The sequence below is a fragment of the Ixodes scapularis genome, unplaced genomic scaffold, assembly GCF_016920785.2.
Source record: "Ixodes scapularis isolate PalLabHiFi unplaced genomic scaffold, ASM1692078v2 PGA_scaffold1__304_contigs__length_218370807, whole genome shotgun sequence".
Classification (NCBI taxonomy): domain Eukaryota; kingdom Metazoa; phylum Arthropoda; class Arachnida; order Ixodida; family Ixodidae; genus Ixodes; species Ixodes scapularis.
The window spans coordinates 15,010,439-15,025,349 of NW_024609846.1; the positions used below are offsets into that span (position 1 = coordinate 15,010,439).

A 14,911-nucleotide genomic window follows, 5' to 3' on the forward strand; every position below is an offset into this window, starting at 1 on the left:
CATGTGGTGCCTCCCCTCCCCCTCCGCGATCAGCGTGCAATCGTGACCTAGATGGTGAACCAGCAGCTGGGCTACCACTGTCAACGGCACGGGGTTTAAAAGCGCTTTCAGTGAGGGGGGTCAGGAGTAAGCGGGCACAAATTTAAAATCAGTTGTATTAAAAAAAAAAAAGACGAGGGCGACGTAGACGCAGCAGACGACCGACAGAGGTGGTAGGATTTCTCAATCTCCAAGGCGCCAGACGGCAGCAGAAATGGGAAGAGTTGTTCAGCCAGTTGGAAGACGAAAAAATGATACTTTTTGGAGTAGCCGAGACGCACCTACGTGATCTAGAAGAAGGTCCAACCAACGAAAATTGGTGTTGGGCTGGACACAGTCGTGTGGAAGGTCAGCGCCGAGGTGGACGAGTGGGCGTGGTGTGGCGCAATACATCAGTATGGCAGAAGGAGCCACGAGAGTGCTGGGACCATATTTGGGTGACAGAGGAGATAATATGTATCCCTGTAGCTGTTTGCATAGTGTACCTGTCGGTAGGAACTGCGCGCAGAGAAGAGAACCAGCGTTTAATGGCTTGTGTTACAACCGATGCCAAGGCCCATGCTGCTACAAGAGAGGTTCTTATTATGGCGGACATCAACGGACACCTGCATGAACTGGATGGACTGGAGGACGAGAATGGACGAATGATGATGCAGATGGCCGAATATAACGCTCTGGAGATGGTCAACCTTACAGCCTCATGTGAAGGGCAATATACGTGGAGTGCCCGTGGAAGCAAAACTTGCATTGACTATGCCTTGATTTCACAGAAGCTGGCCCGCCACCTTGTCCACGCAGACATCGATGACGCTGGTGACCACAGTGTTGGGAGCGACCACAACCAAATAAGGTTACAGTTCTCAAAGGCAACACGACAACTAAGAAAACAAAAGCCCCCTTGGACAGGCGGTTTCCGGCTGTCCCCAGCGGCAGCTGAGAAAGTTGTGGAGGGGTTCGAGAACAGCAGCAAGAAGGTGGGTGCGTCTGGATACGCAGAATATGTGTACGAATTAAAGGGCCTCATCAAGCAGCATTCTACAAAAGAACGAGGTGGACGACGACAAACAAAGCGATGGTGGGACGCTGAAGTACAAGCCGCTATCAGATTGCGACAAGAGCTGAACAGGGAGCACCGCACGGTCCTTCTTGGTGGCCACAGTGACCAAGTTCCTTTAAAGTGTCATGCGTACCAACTCCAGAAGCAAGCCGCAAAGCAACTTGTTCAAGAGAAAATGGCTCAGGCTGTTATGGTCACAATGAGAGAAATCAGTGCAAGCGGAAGAGATCCACCTAGGAAGTTCTTGAGGTACCTAGGAACTCTCAACGGAAGAGAGAAGTGCCTCACTATCCTGGACGAAGACACAGGGCAGCCAACAGAGCGACTGGGAAAATGTCTTACAGATCGTTTGGTAGAGGTGTTCTCACCTCCGGAAGCGGCGCCGCTACAGGATTTAAGCCCGACGGAAGGTACGGCCTTGACGCCGGATGACGCTACCTGTGTAACAATCGGGAGGGTGTCCCTTATACGCGCACTGGCGCATATTAAGAACCACACCGCCCAAGGCTTAGACAAGATTTCGGCAGGTGTGCCTAAGGCGTTGGGGAGGGAGTCCAAAGATCAGCTGGCGGACATCTTCGAGAACATTCTGTCTGGGACAGAAGGGATTCCTCGAGACTGGAGGGGTGGTCGGGTCGTACTGATTCCTAAAAAAGGATGTGATCGTCATTATCTTCGACACTACCGACCCCTGACCGTAACAAGTACGGTGTATAGGACTTTCGCTTACATCATGAAGGAGCACATGACCGCATGGGCGGAGGAAGAGGGTTTACTGACGGAACTCCAAGGAGGCTTCCGACGGGGGCGCCGATTGGAAGATCACCTGTATACTCTTACACAATGTATTGAGGTGGCCCGAAGGGAAAAAAACGAATCTTATATGTTGCTTTCCAGACATCGTGAAGGACTACGATAGCGTCCCACATGCCCGGCTCGTTCGTCAACTGCAGGATCTTAACATGCGACCGGAGTGGACAGCGCTCATCTACCGTCTTTACGATGGTAACACGGTTAGAACCCAACTCGGTGAGGGTACGTCTGAGGAGGTGCTGGTGACGAGGAACTTGCGGCAAGGATGCCCAATATCTCCGCTCTTATGTATGCTCTACGTGACCACTCTAGAGAGGCAGCTCATCCGATCAGGGCTGGGCTTTTCTCTAACTCACCTGGAGCATGGCGAGACCGTCAACTGGGTTCTGCCGGGACTAACTTATGCAGACGATGTGGTACTGACTGCGGCATGACTGTCTGAAATGCAAGAACTTCTTGACATATGCACTCATGAGGCTGTGGAGCTCGGCTTGAGATTCAACGCGGGCAAGTCAGCGGCGGTTGTGTTTTCAGGCTCCCTCGAGCCAACACTCGGCAGCCTTCGCCTCGGCGGATGCGATGTGCCAATACTCGACTCATATAAGTACTTGGGCATCACACAGTCAAATGCAGCAGATTACCTACAAGACCACCACACTTATCTTCGCCACGCAGCCACACGAGGAGCCAACATTCTCCGTAAGCGAAGCCTTTGGAGCTGCAATCGGGAGCTCTGGAAAGCGGTAGCATTACCTGGACTGACATTTGCAAATGCCGTAGTATGCGTTCCCGGTGATGTCCGAGCCCATATGGAACGCCGACAGAGAGAGATTGGACGCCAGGCATTGGGCTGCCACGGGGGGGTCGCCAACGAGGCAGTTCGGGGAGAGCTGGGCTGGTCCTCCTTTGAGGCTCTGGAGGCAACCAGCAAAATTATCTACTACGGGCGTCTTCGCCATATGGACAGCTGCAGGTGGGCCATGAGGTTGTTTATGTACACTCACCTGACGGGGCTGCGGACACGCTGGCAGAAGCGCCTTCGTCAAGTTGAGCACAAGTATGGCTTTTTTTCTGACCCCGTTGAAGCGTCATCAGAAAGGGAATGGGCGCCAGAGTTTAAGAAGAAAGTCCGTGACAACGAGGCCCAACAATGGCTCCGAGACGCAAAAACAAAGTCGACGCTCCAAGTGTACCTGAACCACAAAACAACCATCGCATCGGAAGCACTGCTGTACGACAACAGCCTGACCAGCCGCTTGTTGTCTGAGGCGCGCGCCGGGGCCCTCCGGACACTAGTTTACAGACGCCGGTTTGATGCTACGGTGACTTCGAGCGCATGTGGGGTTTGCGGAGGCTACGATGAAACGGTGGAGCACGTTGTGCTAGATTGTGCGGTACTTCAGCCGTCCCGGTGCCCACGCCTGCAGAGCCCCTTAATGCTCGCTGAGGCGTTCGGCTTCACAATTACTGAAATCGGGAGCAAACAAGCAGAATACTCTGATGCACAAAGCTCTGCAGCTACGCAGATAGATGGGCCTTCTAGCGCCGGCACAGGCTTGTAGTGGCCACTAAAGGAAGACTTGAAGATTGGTGGAATAAGATCCACCTCAGGGGGCATTAAGACCTCCTCGCTCCCAGGCTTGGGCACGAACTTAGTTCGCGCTCGCCCGTTTCAAAGGGAACAAGCCGCATCCTCATCATCATCATCATCCAAGCAAGGGCCACAGCTATCGTGCGTTAGGCTCTAATTTGCACCTCCAACGATCTCGGTGGCGCCTTCAGTTTTTGCCGCCGCTAAACAAACAGGAAATCGTAACCCGCCCATTATCTGTTAGATTGATTTTTATGTTCGCCTTTTTTTCCAGGGGGAGTAATATGTACAGACAAGAACACAAACACAAATAGATTTTAGCCTCTTGGCATAGTCGGCCAGAGGTGTACGCCTATGGTCCCGTTTGGGGCTTCTACAAGAGTATAACTTTACGCCCGAACACCAAACGGAAACAAGACCATTTTCTTATACGCCGCCTACTCAACGTATAATTGAACGCAATCAAAGCACACATCTGTGTGCCTCTACTGCATTACTGCGGGAATGACAGTAACTGACCTCGCTCGCCGCTTGCAAAAATAGTCGCGACTGACATTTTGGTGCGCGTAACCAAGTGTAGACACCGGAGAACTATAGCCCTCATAAAAATGCTCCCCCCCCCCTCCCCCCGCCGGCAATATACGGGAGTAGGCAATGGCCTGGCGGACAATGAGCCTCTTGAACCGAGCTCAGGGAAGCGACAGAGGGAGCCCTGACGACAGGTCCGAATCTTATTCAAATACAAGTTCTCCATTTTTCTCAAAAAGGTTTAGAAAAATATTGTCGTGTCGTGGCCGCTGGGTGAGTCCTTTTCCCAAAGCAGGAAAAGTAGGGAACCTTAAGGCTCTGTTATACTCCGACGTAACGCGCGCGCAAGCGAACGCTGGCCGAAGTCGGCCGCGTCATGTCATTCACACCGCGCGCGTCGAAAATTCGACCTCTCTATAGACCATTCCATTTAGCGCTTTCTGGGCGGCACCATTTTGTTCGACCGCAGCACCCTCTCCACACATCCGGGAAGTTCAGCGGGTTCGGCGGGGTAAAACGAGAGAGAGGGCACGCCGCCGACTCCGCTAGCAGACGACAAACCGGGAGGTTGCCGTTCTCCATCTTTGGGCTGTATCGGCGGGCTCTACCGAACACCTAACTCTCGCTCGTGGTTGCCGTTGTGAAGTGGTTCGCGTTCTTAGAATAGTTGTGGCTGCTCCAAAATCAGCCTATAGCTCTATGTTGTTCTATTTTGCTAAATGATAAACTAGCATATCTTTTTTCCGTTACTTAAATAGCAGTTGAGTCAGCCGGCAGTAGTACCCTCAACTACTGCGTGTATTGCGGCAGGAGAGCACGTTTTTATTTATTATTTCAAACTTCCACTCATGGTCGCTAAAGGCCTACACCAGTACGAACTTTTGTATAGTAAAAAAGGTACAGCAACCAGATTTTCTTTTTGCCAAAGAGACCGGCCAACCTGACACAGTTTTCCCTATTTTTGTTTTTTATTTGCACGCAGGTAACAGTGCAATTGGACCCTGTGAGTCTTTTTATCTAGCACAGTTTTACACGATAACTGGCATACCAAAATCTGCGCATCTGCGCTTGAAAGTTCCAAAATGACGCGATTTTAAACAGAGTTTGCACGCCAGCCGGACGCTAGCTACAGCCCACTCCGCGGAGCGGACGGCTTGCGGGGGAGAGGGGGAGTGCATTTTTTTTCTTTTTTACCCTCTCTGCTATGACCCTAATGGAACGGTCTATACTCCGGCGGCCCTGGCGACTCCCGCGGCGCGGGTCGGTGGGTCGCCAGCGCGGCGCATGCGCAGAATCTGGCTACGAGGGCGCGCTTCCTGCAAGGGTGCGCCATTTCCGGTTCCTTTTCATTTCGAATAGCAGACGAGAATTCTCGCGCTTCTTGAGCGCCAAGTTCGAGCTATGGCGTGGACGTACCTTGCCCGACGAAAACTCGCGCTTGCACTGTTGGTGCACCTCCTGCGCCGCAAGCGTAGGCGGTCAATGTACATACCGTACATCTTTGACAAGCGCACGGTCTACGGTACTCAAGCTTCCTCGTGTCGTAGACACACGGGTGAGGACGAATTCCCTCGATGAGCTTCTCCACGACCGAGTCGGATTCTTCAAACATGGCGCCACACGCAGTAGTGCTCCCGTCATGGAGGCTCCCGTCGTCTGCTATTGCTCGCATTTTAGTCACGTATTCAGTCACGTTCGCCGCGCTTCCCGCGCGACGCCTGCCGGGAGCCAGCGCGTGATGCATCCTGGTCCGGCGTCGCCGGTGCGGCCGGCGCGGAATACGGCATGCTCCATTTTGGCGTCGAGGCGGTCAGGCTGCGTCGAACGCCGCCGGTCGCGTCGGTTACGCCACGACGCCGGAGTATAGAGCGTCGGGTTTTCGCCGACGTGACGTCGCTGTGACGCGCTCGCACGCGCGCACGCGTTACGTCGGAGTATAACAGAGCCTTTATGGAGAAGACGTGAAGCCTGCACACCCAGCGGTCGACACCATTTCCGAAAGTAAATGCGTCTATTTGAAAGCGTGCAGTGCAAAACGCCATCCCCCCCCCCTCTTTTTTTTCCCTAATACCAACCGGGCAGTAATGTTTGGTTTGACAGGTATCAACTTCTTATGCGTTCGCAAAACTGAGACGCTCTGCGGCCGTAATCGCTGGAAGCGACCTCGAGCTCGAACGAACGAGTGCCCTACCGAATTGGGACGGAGCGCTCGTGCGTCGTGCCGAATCGATCAGTGGCACGGCCTATCCAAAGTGGCCCCTTTTAGCCACCAGTCGCGCTGACTAGGAGTCGTTTGAGGCGCCCTCTGGTCACTGCCCTGGAGTTATACCGATGGCAGGTCTCTCCACCGACAATTCGGAACTTCCAAAAAGGCTGATCAGCATTCCTTTCCGCGGACGGTACGACGGCCATGGGTAGAAGAAATACCAAAGTAATCTACGCAAGTTACATTCACCGATCAACGCTTCTCTCAGCTATACAACCATTTTCTTGCAGACGTAAATCTAGACAGCCATTGTTTGATATTTATTTTATTCTTTGCCCGCAGGCACAGCATCTTATCCGTTGTTCCCGAGACTAGTGACCAAGTAGATGTGCTGTTCGGACTCCAGAACGAAATGGGCGTAAGTATTTTACGCGGTAGAGGTTTCACAGTAATTGCGGCCCTTTCGAGCGGAGAGCCTTCAATGGCAAGGTTTCATTTCCTACGTAGCACCTGGCTCGTGCAAAGCCTGCTCTATGTGAGAAATAAAAGGAACAACCTTTACCGCCACCAATAGATGTGCAGGCGTAGCCGCAGCCCTTTGATATACAAACCAATCGCACGTAATTAGAAAAATAGCCATTCAACATAAAACGTTAAAAAAGAAAATTTCTTGCATATGTGGGGTTGCAGTTTAGACAAGTGACGGGGTGCCCTCACGCCATCTCATAACGATCAACTACCACCTGTAAAACACTACGACCATTCGGTGTGAAATCCATACTTGAATATAATGTCGTCTGCCTGGAATTCATTTTCGGGAATACCTAGAAGAGTGCAGAAAGGGCACTCGGAGTGGAAGACGCACAAAAACACAGCGCTGATTCTGCGCTTTGTCGTGTGTGCCTCTCTTCCACCTGCCCCTGCGTCTTTTTTGTGCTCCTTTATTCATTCCGCTCGTGCACCGACCAGCTGGACTGCACATATCGCCTCAATATATGGCTTTGTCGGAGAATGACTCTCGCGTGGGTACCAAACCAGAATCAACGTGCAGAATGCGCCATAGAGGCTGGTTTACACATTTGCGTATAGGTCTGACCGACCAAATTAAAACTGCTTGTTTTTATTGATTTGTTTATGTATTAACGTGAAACGTTATTTCGCTAGCTGCTCGGGATTTCGTGAAGCCGTGGCCTGTGACGTCACATGACTTCAGTGTCCCCGCTAGATTTAGCTGAAGAATTTACGAGATGGGACCTTAACACCTCTTCAGATTCACCGTTAAATTTAGCTGTGAATATGACATCAAATGACTTCGTGTCACGTGACCTATAAACAGGTTCGGTTTCCCCGCTAGATTTAGCCGGAAAATTGACCTCGCGAGACCTCAACGCCAATTTAGTTTCCGCAAATTTAGCGGAAAAGATGACGTCACATCACTTCGTGTCACGTGACTCACACACAAGTTCACTTTCTTCGCTAAATGTATGCGGAAATGGACGTCACGTGACGTATTATCGCGTGATGCTACAATGTTTCACATATGCAGCACAATTGCTTTGCAATTTGCCGTAATTTTTGTAGTCGTTAATTGATTCATTTATTTTATAATTGATTATTTATTACTTTAATTCAACAATTTTTCGTTTATTGATTTTTATGAATAAAGAACACATTATTTGATGTAATAATTAGTCAAGTGACCGTTGGAACTATTCAGTTTTTTTTTTATTTATTCGCGCATAATACCTTAGAGGTCGAGGCATCTATAGTCACCGACACCATGGTTTGAAAATAATCAGTTTTTCCAACCCCACTCGCAGTCTTCTCTGCGGAGTGCAAATTCGCCCGCCTCTTGCACAGGGGTTGCGATAATGTCAAAACGCCAAGCTCTCGTTGGCTGATCGAAAAACAAAATGGTGGGTAGATAGACATCGAGGGATTTAGGATTGACGTCCACCAACAATCCTTCCGATCAAAGCCATTCAGAGCTGGACGTCGTTCTGAGATGACCGCAACTTCTGCGCAAGAAGCAGTCGACTTGCTCTCCGCATATAGCCCCTGACAGCGTAAGGAACGCAAAGCGTGGTTTATTTTAGGTAACCACTTCTTGCTTCGTGATTGGTTCTTTCGCCTCTTTATTGGCAAATTCAGCAATCTGACTGGCTGCGGAGTGCCATGCCCTGCCACGCCCTGTGTCTCTGAAGCCAGGGTCGCACTGCTCATACATAATAGAAGAAGACAGTCTGCAAACCTGGCACGTGGTTTGAATGCCGCGTGCCAAGTTTCTTCCTTAAACTCATTGCCATGCGGCAATCAAAGCTCGGATCTCGCTCTGAATCGCTTTCGAACCTGTATGCAGACTGCCTTTGGCATGATGTATAAGCACTGTGACCCCGACTTTAAGCTGTCGGTGGTTGCAGAAAGCACCACGTCTAGCCGGGGTTTGGCAACCGTTGCAGTGCCTTATCAACTAGAAGCTCCTCGGAACTTGATATACAAGGTGTCCAAAAAATAATTTGCACTATTTTTTACAGCTAAGCTGTTTATGGCTAGGGTTCCCTTGATTTTTCGTATGCGTCAACAAAAACTTTCTTTTCCCGCTAAATTCATCGGGAAAATTAGCGGGAAGGATAAAGAGGAGGGAAGTGAACCGCCTTATCTTGGTCGTCGTTCCAAGCGCTTGCGTGCCTAGTTTGCTTTCCTTCCGCCAAGTGGCGGTCCCGTCGCGCGTGTCCAGTTTCCTCCAGCTCCTCGGGGCAGCGATAGTCCTCGACAGGTGTCGGCTTACCTTTCGTCACGATGACCGCCGATCAAGACAATAAACGTGTTCGTACCCTTGTTCGAAATTCTGTGTCACGTCTGCGTCGTGTGCTAAACAGCTTCGCTGGTCATCCACCTTCGCAGAGTGGAATGGCTCATGATTTTCTTTTTCTTCTTTTTTTTCGAGGGAAAGATAAACCACGCATCGCCGAACGCTCATTCTCTGCCAAAATGTAGCGCTAGTGGGCCGAAGCAGATGCGAAAGTGTCAGAAATACCCGATATATGATTCAAACGGTCTAAGGGATTTTCTGAAATCTTCATTGGGAAAAAGGCAGGCCGACTCAGCATGTAGCACATAAGGAGCATTTTGGCTTCAGTTACAAAAAGCGGTCGCAAACTGGGCTCGTTTTCGCGTTGAAAGTTTCACAAAATCACTCTTAGCGTTTTAATGAGATAACGGTTAGTTGGAAAAGTTTGGCATCTGGTTCGGAGCCACTAACGCTACAGCTGGGCGGAGAATGGCCATTCGGAGATGCGAGCTTTATTTTTGCAGTTATAAAAAAACCCGAAGATGTCTTTATGCAGTTTTTTTTCCAATCGCGTAAGGCCATATAAGGTTCTGAACGACATCTAATTTATTTATTATCTCATTGAATTGCAGATCGACTTCTGGACTGAAGCGGGAGTAGCCGGATCTAAGGCCGTCGTCAAAGTAGCACCTGAACAACTTTCCATGTTCACCAAGAAAATGTCTGAAGCGGGAATGACCGCCAAGACTGAGGTTCAGAACGTCCAGGAGTAAGCTTCTGATTATATGTTTATAAGTTTATTTGACAGCATAAAAAACGCTGGGCGCGGTTTCTGGTGTTCACACTGCTTGCTTTCTTAATGGTTCTCTTCTACTTTGTTGAGCTAATTATCGCAATCCTATGCAGAGTGCAAGTTCCTCCGCTTCTTTTGCAGGGGTTGTGGTAACGTCGGAACTCCGAGCTCTGATTAACTCTGATTGAAGGATAGAGGGTAAACCTGAACGCAGCCTCGTTTAAGGCCGACCGACTATCCTTCGTACTCCAAGATTGAGACAGAGTGAAGAAGACGACAACAGAAGGTGACTTGTGTTCTCGTCTTCCTTACCTGTCCCAGTTTCCCGCGCTTTTCTTTCCCTAACATTAACCAACTAGCTTAACTCACCCTTTTGCTGTGACTCTTTTGCAATCAGAGCCAACCAGAGCTCGGCGTTCTTACGGCACCACAACCCCTGTAAATGAAGCAGACGAAGCGTTGCCGGAAGTAGAGATCATGGTCGGTGGGAAAGCCCCCAAGATTGCCCAAAACAGCTGTTGGCTTTCAATCAGCTCTCATTTTTGTCCAATACCGTCTTTTGGTTTTGGTCATGGGAGGAAGAGTGTCCCTCCAAAATGGAAGTCTCCTCCGGCTTCAGCTGTGGTGGCGTCATGATGCTTTTCGAAGCTCCCTACCTCCTTGCTCTGAAGCGTAGCTGATTTTGTGGCTTGAGTTGACACTAACGCCACTCTCTGACGTCACGCCACTCCGGTGACGCTGCTTTTGACACTGCGCATGCTCAGACACTTTATTTCACGAGAATTTAGTTTCTGTACATGTGCCAACACCTGGCGTGGGTGAAGGCCCCTTAGTTTGTAAACAGCGTGATGGTACGGCCCAATGTGATGCTAACACCAAACCTTCGCAGTGTACGGGTTGAACCGGACCATCGAATCACAAAACGTTGTGCTTCTTTTGCAGGCTCATCGACGAGGAAAGAGACGGGGCTCGATCCACCACCTACTCCAGCACTCCACTCCGATTCCGGCGCTACCTGACGAACGCAGAGGTAGTGCAGCGTTTACTTTTCTCGGTTTAAACCAGAAATTGAGTAACGATGAGACTTTTGTCGCGAGACTGAGGGCACCTAGTGACTTAGGGGAGTGACTTTTTAGCGAAGACTTTTAATGTAAACTTAATATTAACGATGTAAAATGGCCAGTATTTGACGTAACTGCAGACCCTAACCTGGATTCATCCGAGCAGTTTTTCTACATGCAAATACCTAGATCGCGTTTTTTTTTTTTTTTGTAAATACGAAATACGAAACACTGTTCGCAACTCTAGACCTCTGCTCGCCCTCTCGCGGACGAACGAACAACCAGAGGAGCGGGGATGGCGGCGGAGACGGGGGCAGGCAGTGCTGGCCTTGATACTGCTCTTACGCGTGGTTCTGGTCGGCGTGTCCCTGTATCATTCACTTTTGCCGGAAAATGTGAGTGCGATAAAATAATATTTGTCGCGTTCCGCTCCGCAACTTTTAAAAATTAACATGCTAAATTTTTTAACATCCGTCAACACTTCCGTCACCCGTGATGTGGTCCTTCCCTGACAGCACTCTGTTTGTAAGCAAATAAGTTAATTCTAGCACAATGACTAGCGTCAGCGCGTAGGCGCACGTGAAAACCTGAAAAATCTATCCCCGTTTATTTCGCCTTCTAGGAACTAACAGGCGCCATTCATAAGGTGTGTGAGTTGCCAATGACCATCTTTTACTACACACTAGAACTCTAAAGCATTAACTAAGCACTAATGGGATAACGGGTTCTGCAGGGTAGTGCGAAATATAGTTGGAGAGGTCATCGATATTTTGTTGGACACTCATGCATCACTTTTTTACTCAATCGCTTTAATTCAACGAAGGAGCTAAACAAGGTATTAGTCGTCAATTAAAGAACCATTTCATTTTTCCCATAGTTCGAAAGCGCTCTGAAATCCTACGGCGTGGAATACGATCACGTGCAGTACTCCCCCATCGGCAAGTCCTACGAGGGACGAGACATTATCGGAGTCCACGTGAGTATGAACATGTTACGTGCAAATTTTTCCTGTTACGATAAGTGTCGAGAACCTCCTCTCCACAGGCCGGTTCTTCCTCTCCATGGAAGTCCCCACGTTCCCTTCTAGGCACACGAGGCCATTTTTGAGCGTGGCCCTGCAGCAACTCATAAAAAAAAAAGAAAAAAAAAAAAACGTCGCGGACAAAGGAAACGCGTGTCGCGCGGATTGGTCACGAGTGCTCTGTCACCGTTCGGCGGATGCTCGACTTGAATATAGCTTTTCCGAAAAAATCTGCTGCGCATGCGCGAAACGGTACTATCGCTCCCCATTGAACTGAGATCAACCAAGCGTGCGGTCGTTCTTGGGCCTACATTGTACTAATAGGCTACTGGAGAAACAAACTAAGCCTTGTAGGTCGCCTCGTTTCTCATAATGCCAGCGAACTGCATCGACAAAGGCTACAACAATTAATTTTACAGGATAGAGAACGCCACATATTTGCAGCTTAAGTCGACACCCAGCCGACGCTGCGAGGTAATGGGAAAAATTGAGCAGCGTCAAAAGCGCAAGTCACAGGGCCTTTTTTATTTATGATTGGTTCGGCAATAATAGAACACACCGAAAAACATGACGAACACGTGCACGACGGTGCGGTTTTGACGCTGTTTGATTGGTCATATCAGCTCGCACCGTCGGCTGTCACTGTACTAAAATGAAACTAAGTATTGTACTTTAGATTTCGGTTGGCCAAGCTGTGTGACCTAAGGAGAAAAGCTTGGATAGCCACTATGAAGAGAAGGCAGCCAGATTGCTTACCATGGCACCCGAACGAGTGCTGCCTCACCCGAAGCAAACCTTATTCTATGGGTGCACCGATTTTGTAAGCTTCCGACGACACTCTAAAACAAAAACGGGTCTAGCCATTACACCCCTAGTCACATATACGACACGCCAAAACTTCAGTCCGACGTGCAGCACGCTGACGTCTTACTGAAGGCCTCAACCTTTACAAGAGTTTTGATGCCAGTGGGATATAACATATTAAACAGCTAAAGCACGTATCAAAGACTACAGGAAAAAACACAGAGGTTTCGCCGTAGGGCCAAGAAAACCCCGATTACTTTTCTTTATAGTCAGTCACATGTACATTAGCTGTTTCCTTAAGTTGTACAAGTCGGCTATGAAGCCGCTCAAGAAAATTGATACCGCCAATTAAAAACAATACGGGTTTATGTCGAACGTTGACACCAGCACTCGTCTCTTCGTCCTCCCGAAGCGCTCGAAAACGGCGTCGCGTGCCGGGAGGGGACAGAAAAATATTCCAGGGTGAGGATGTTTGGCGATTTGGCTACGAGGAAAGTTGATGCTTCTGTACTTTCAGTATTGAGGATCTTCATTCACCGCCATTTGTGAATGTGTGTTCGCGTTCTACTGTTACGTAGAAGAGAGGCTACGTGGGAGGTCGCGCCCTGATCCCGTCTTACAATCTTCATTCCTTTCGCCTCACCAGATCACCAAAGGGACGAACAGGCCCATCATATTTTTCGAGTGCGGCATTCACGCGAGAGAGTGGGTGGCCCACGCCACCTGTCTCTACATCATTGATCAGGTAAGCTTTCATGCATCATAAAAACAAAACACAAAAAACCTTGTTCACTGTAGACGCGCTGACAGCATTGTCTCCGGAAGCAGACGCCGCAAGCATTTTGCGAAGCATGCGTGCGGATAGTTTTTAAAACGTGAAACGTTTTTTGGCTAAGTGGCTCCGCATTTTGTGAAGCCTGATAAGCGTGGCCGCGAAGCTGGATGCTGATTGGTTAACGACTGGGGGAGGTCACGTGACCAGAGGGGTAGGCGAGGAGGAGCTCGACCACCTGCGCGCTCTGAGGGAGAGGAGCTCGAGAGTACGGAATGCTCTTGGAGAAGGTCTGGATTATCGGCCCGAGTAGCGGTAGTAGCGCTTCATTCTAGGAACAAGTGTCGAGGCAATAGTGCTGCATACGTGAATCTCAAAGTATGGGCAAACGCTTGTGATGCTAGAAAGTTCCACACATGGAACACAACTGCCTAGCAATTTACCGTACATTTTGTATGGCCAATGCGTACCGTGATGCAAGGAAGACACACGACTCAGACAGTGTATGCAGACCGTGTTTTGCACGATAAATTTGAGGTGTGATCGCGGCTTTAAGGCTGGCTCGAACATTTGCGTTCGACACTGGCGCCATCTATCCGGTATCCCTGGAACACTTGTTGTCAGCGTATAACTAGACTGAAGATTTTGCAATATTTGTGACATCAAATTGACGCACTGTACTAAAGGCCTGTAGCTTTCAAGTTTCGAGTAGCGGCCCTGGCGAGCGCAACCGGGTAGTTTTAGGTCACGATACAGTTGTGTTTTCCTGCAGTTGCCCAAGTTAATATAAACCTTAAGAAAAAGCAATCAATGTGAATTATACGGCGTTTTTATGGGAATCTGAAGGTCTCTGTTGGCTCTGTTCGCCAGGTGATTTTAATTGTCCTTAGTTCTTCGATGTTCTTTCTTAGCGCACGGGGACAGACGCAGACAGACATGCATGGTGAGACGCCGAGATGCCGCTGTATGTCAGAATTAAATGTTCACGTCTTGCGCGAGTTGTAAGGGTTATGCGTAAAATGCACACTTGTCAGAAGTTGGTCAGGGCTACCTGATAGATGGCGCTAGTGTGTGTCTTCTCGTCGTAAGCGATCACAAGCGGTTCCGACGCAGTCCGTCATACGGAAAGGGAAATCTCTGAACCAGTTTTAAAGCCGGGGTCACGCTGCCCATTCATCATAGGAAAGGCAGTCAGCATAAAGATTCGGACGCGAGTCACCGCGAGATCCGTGCCTCGAATGCAGCATGGCAATGAGTCCAAGGAAACATTTGACACGCGGCATTCGAACCACGGATATTGCGGTGACTCGTGTTTCCAGACGTTTTCGTACGAGGCATGAGCAGCGTGACCCCGGCTTAAGGCCTATCCGAGAAGAGACACATGCCACGAATCCGGGGTATCCCTGAATTTGAAACGTTGACCTAAACGAGCAGA

The 14,911-nt window shown here is 49.5% G+C and overlaps 1 protein-coding gene across 1 annotated transcript in view; it reads left to right on the forward strand.

Moving 5' to 3' along the window:
* LOC115329814 (zinc carboxypeptidase-like) overlaps positions 1-14,911 on the forward strand; it is a 44,115-nt gene that overhangs the window by 4,397 nt on the left and 24,807 nt on the right. Inside the window, exons 3-7 of the mRNA XM_040212023.3 lie at positions 6,577-6,652; positions 9,658-9,794; positions 10,761-10,848; positions 11,757-11,855; positions 13,351-13,449. Of these exons, the coding sequence (XP_040067957.1) occupies positions 6,577-6,652; positions 9,658-9,794; positions 10,761-10,848; positions 11,757-11,855; positions 13,351-13,449 (499 nt within the window). The remainder of the gene's footprint in view (positions 1-6,576; positions 6,653-9,657; positions 9,795-10,760; positions 10,849-11,756; positions 11,856-13,350; positions 13,450-14,911) is intronic.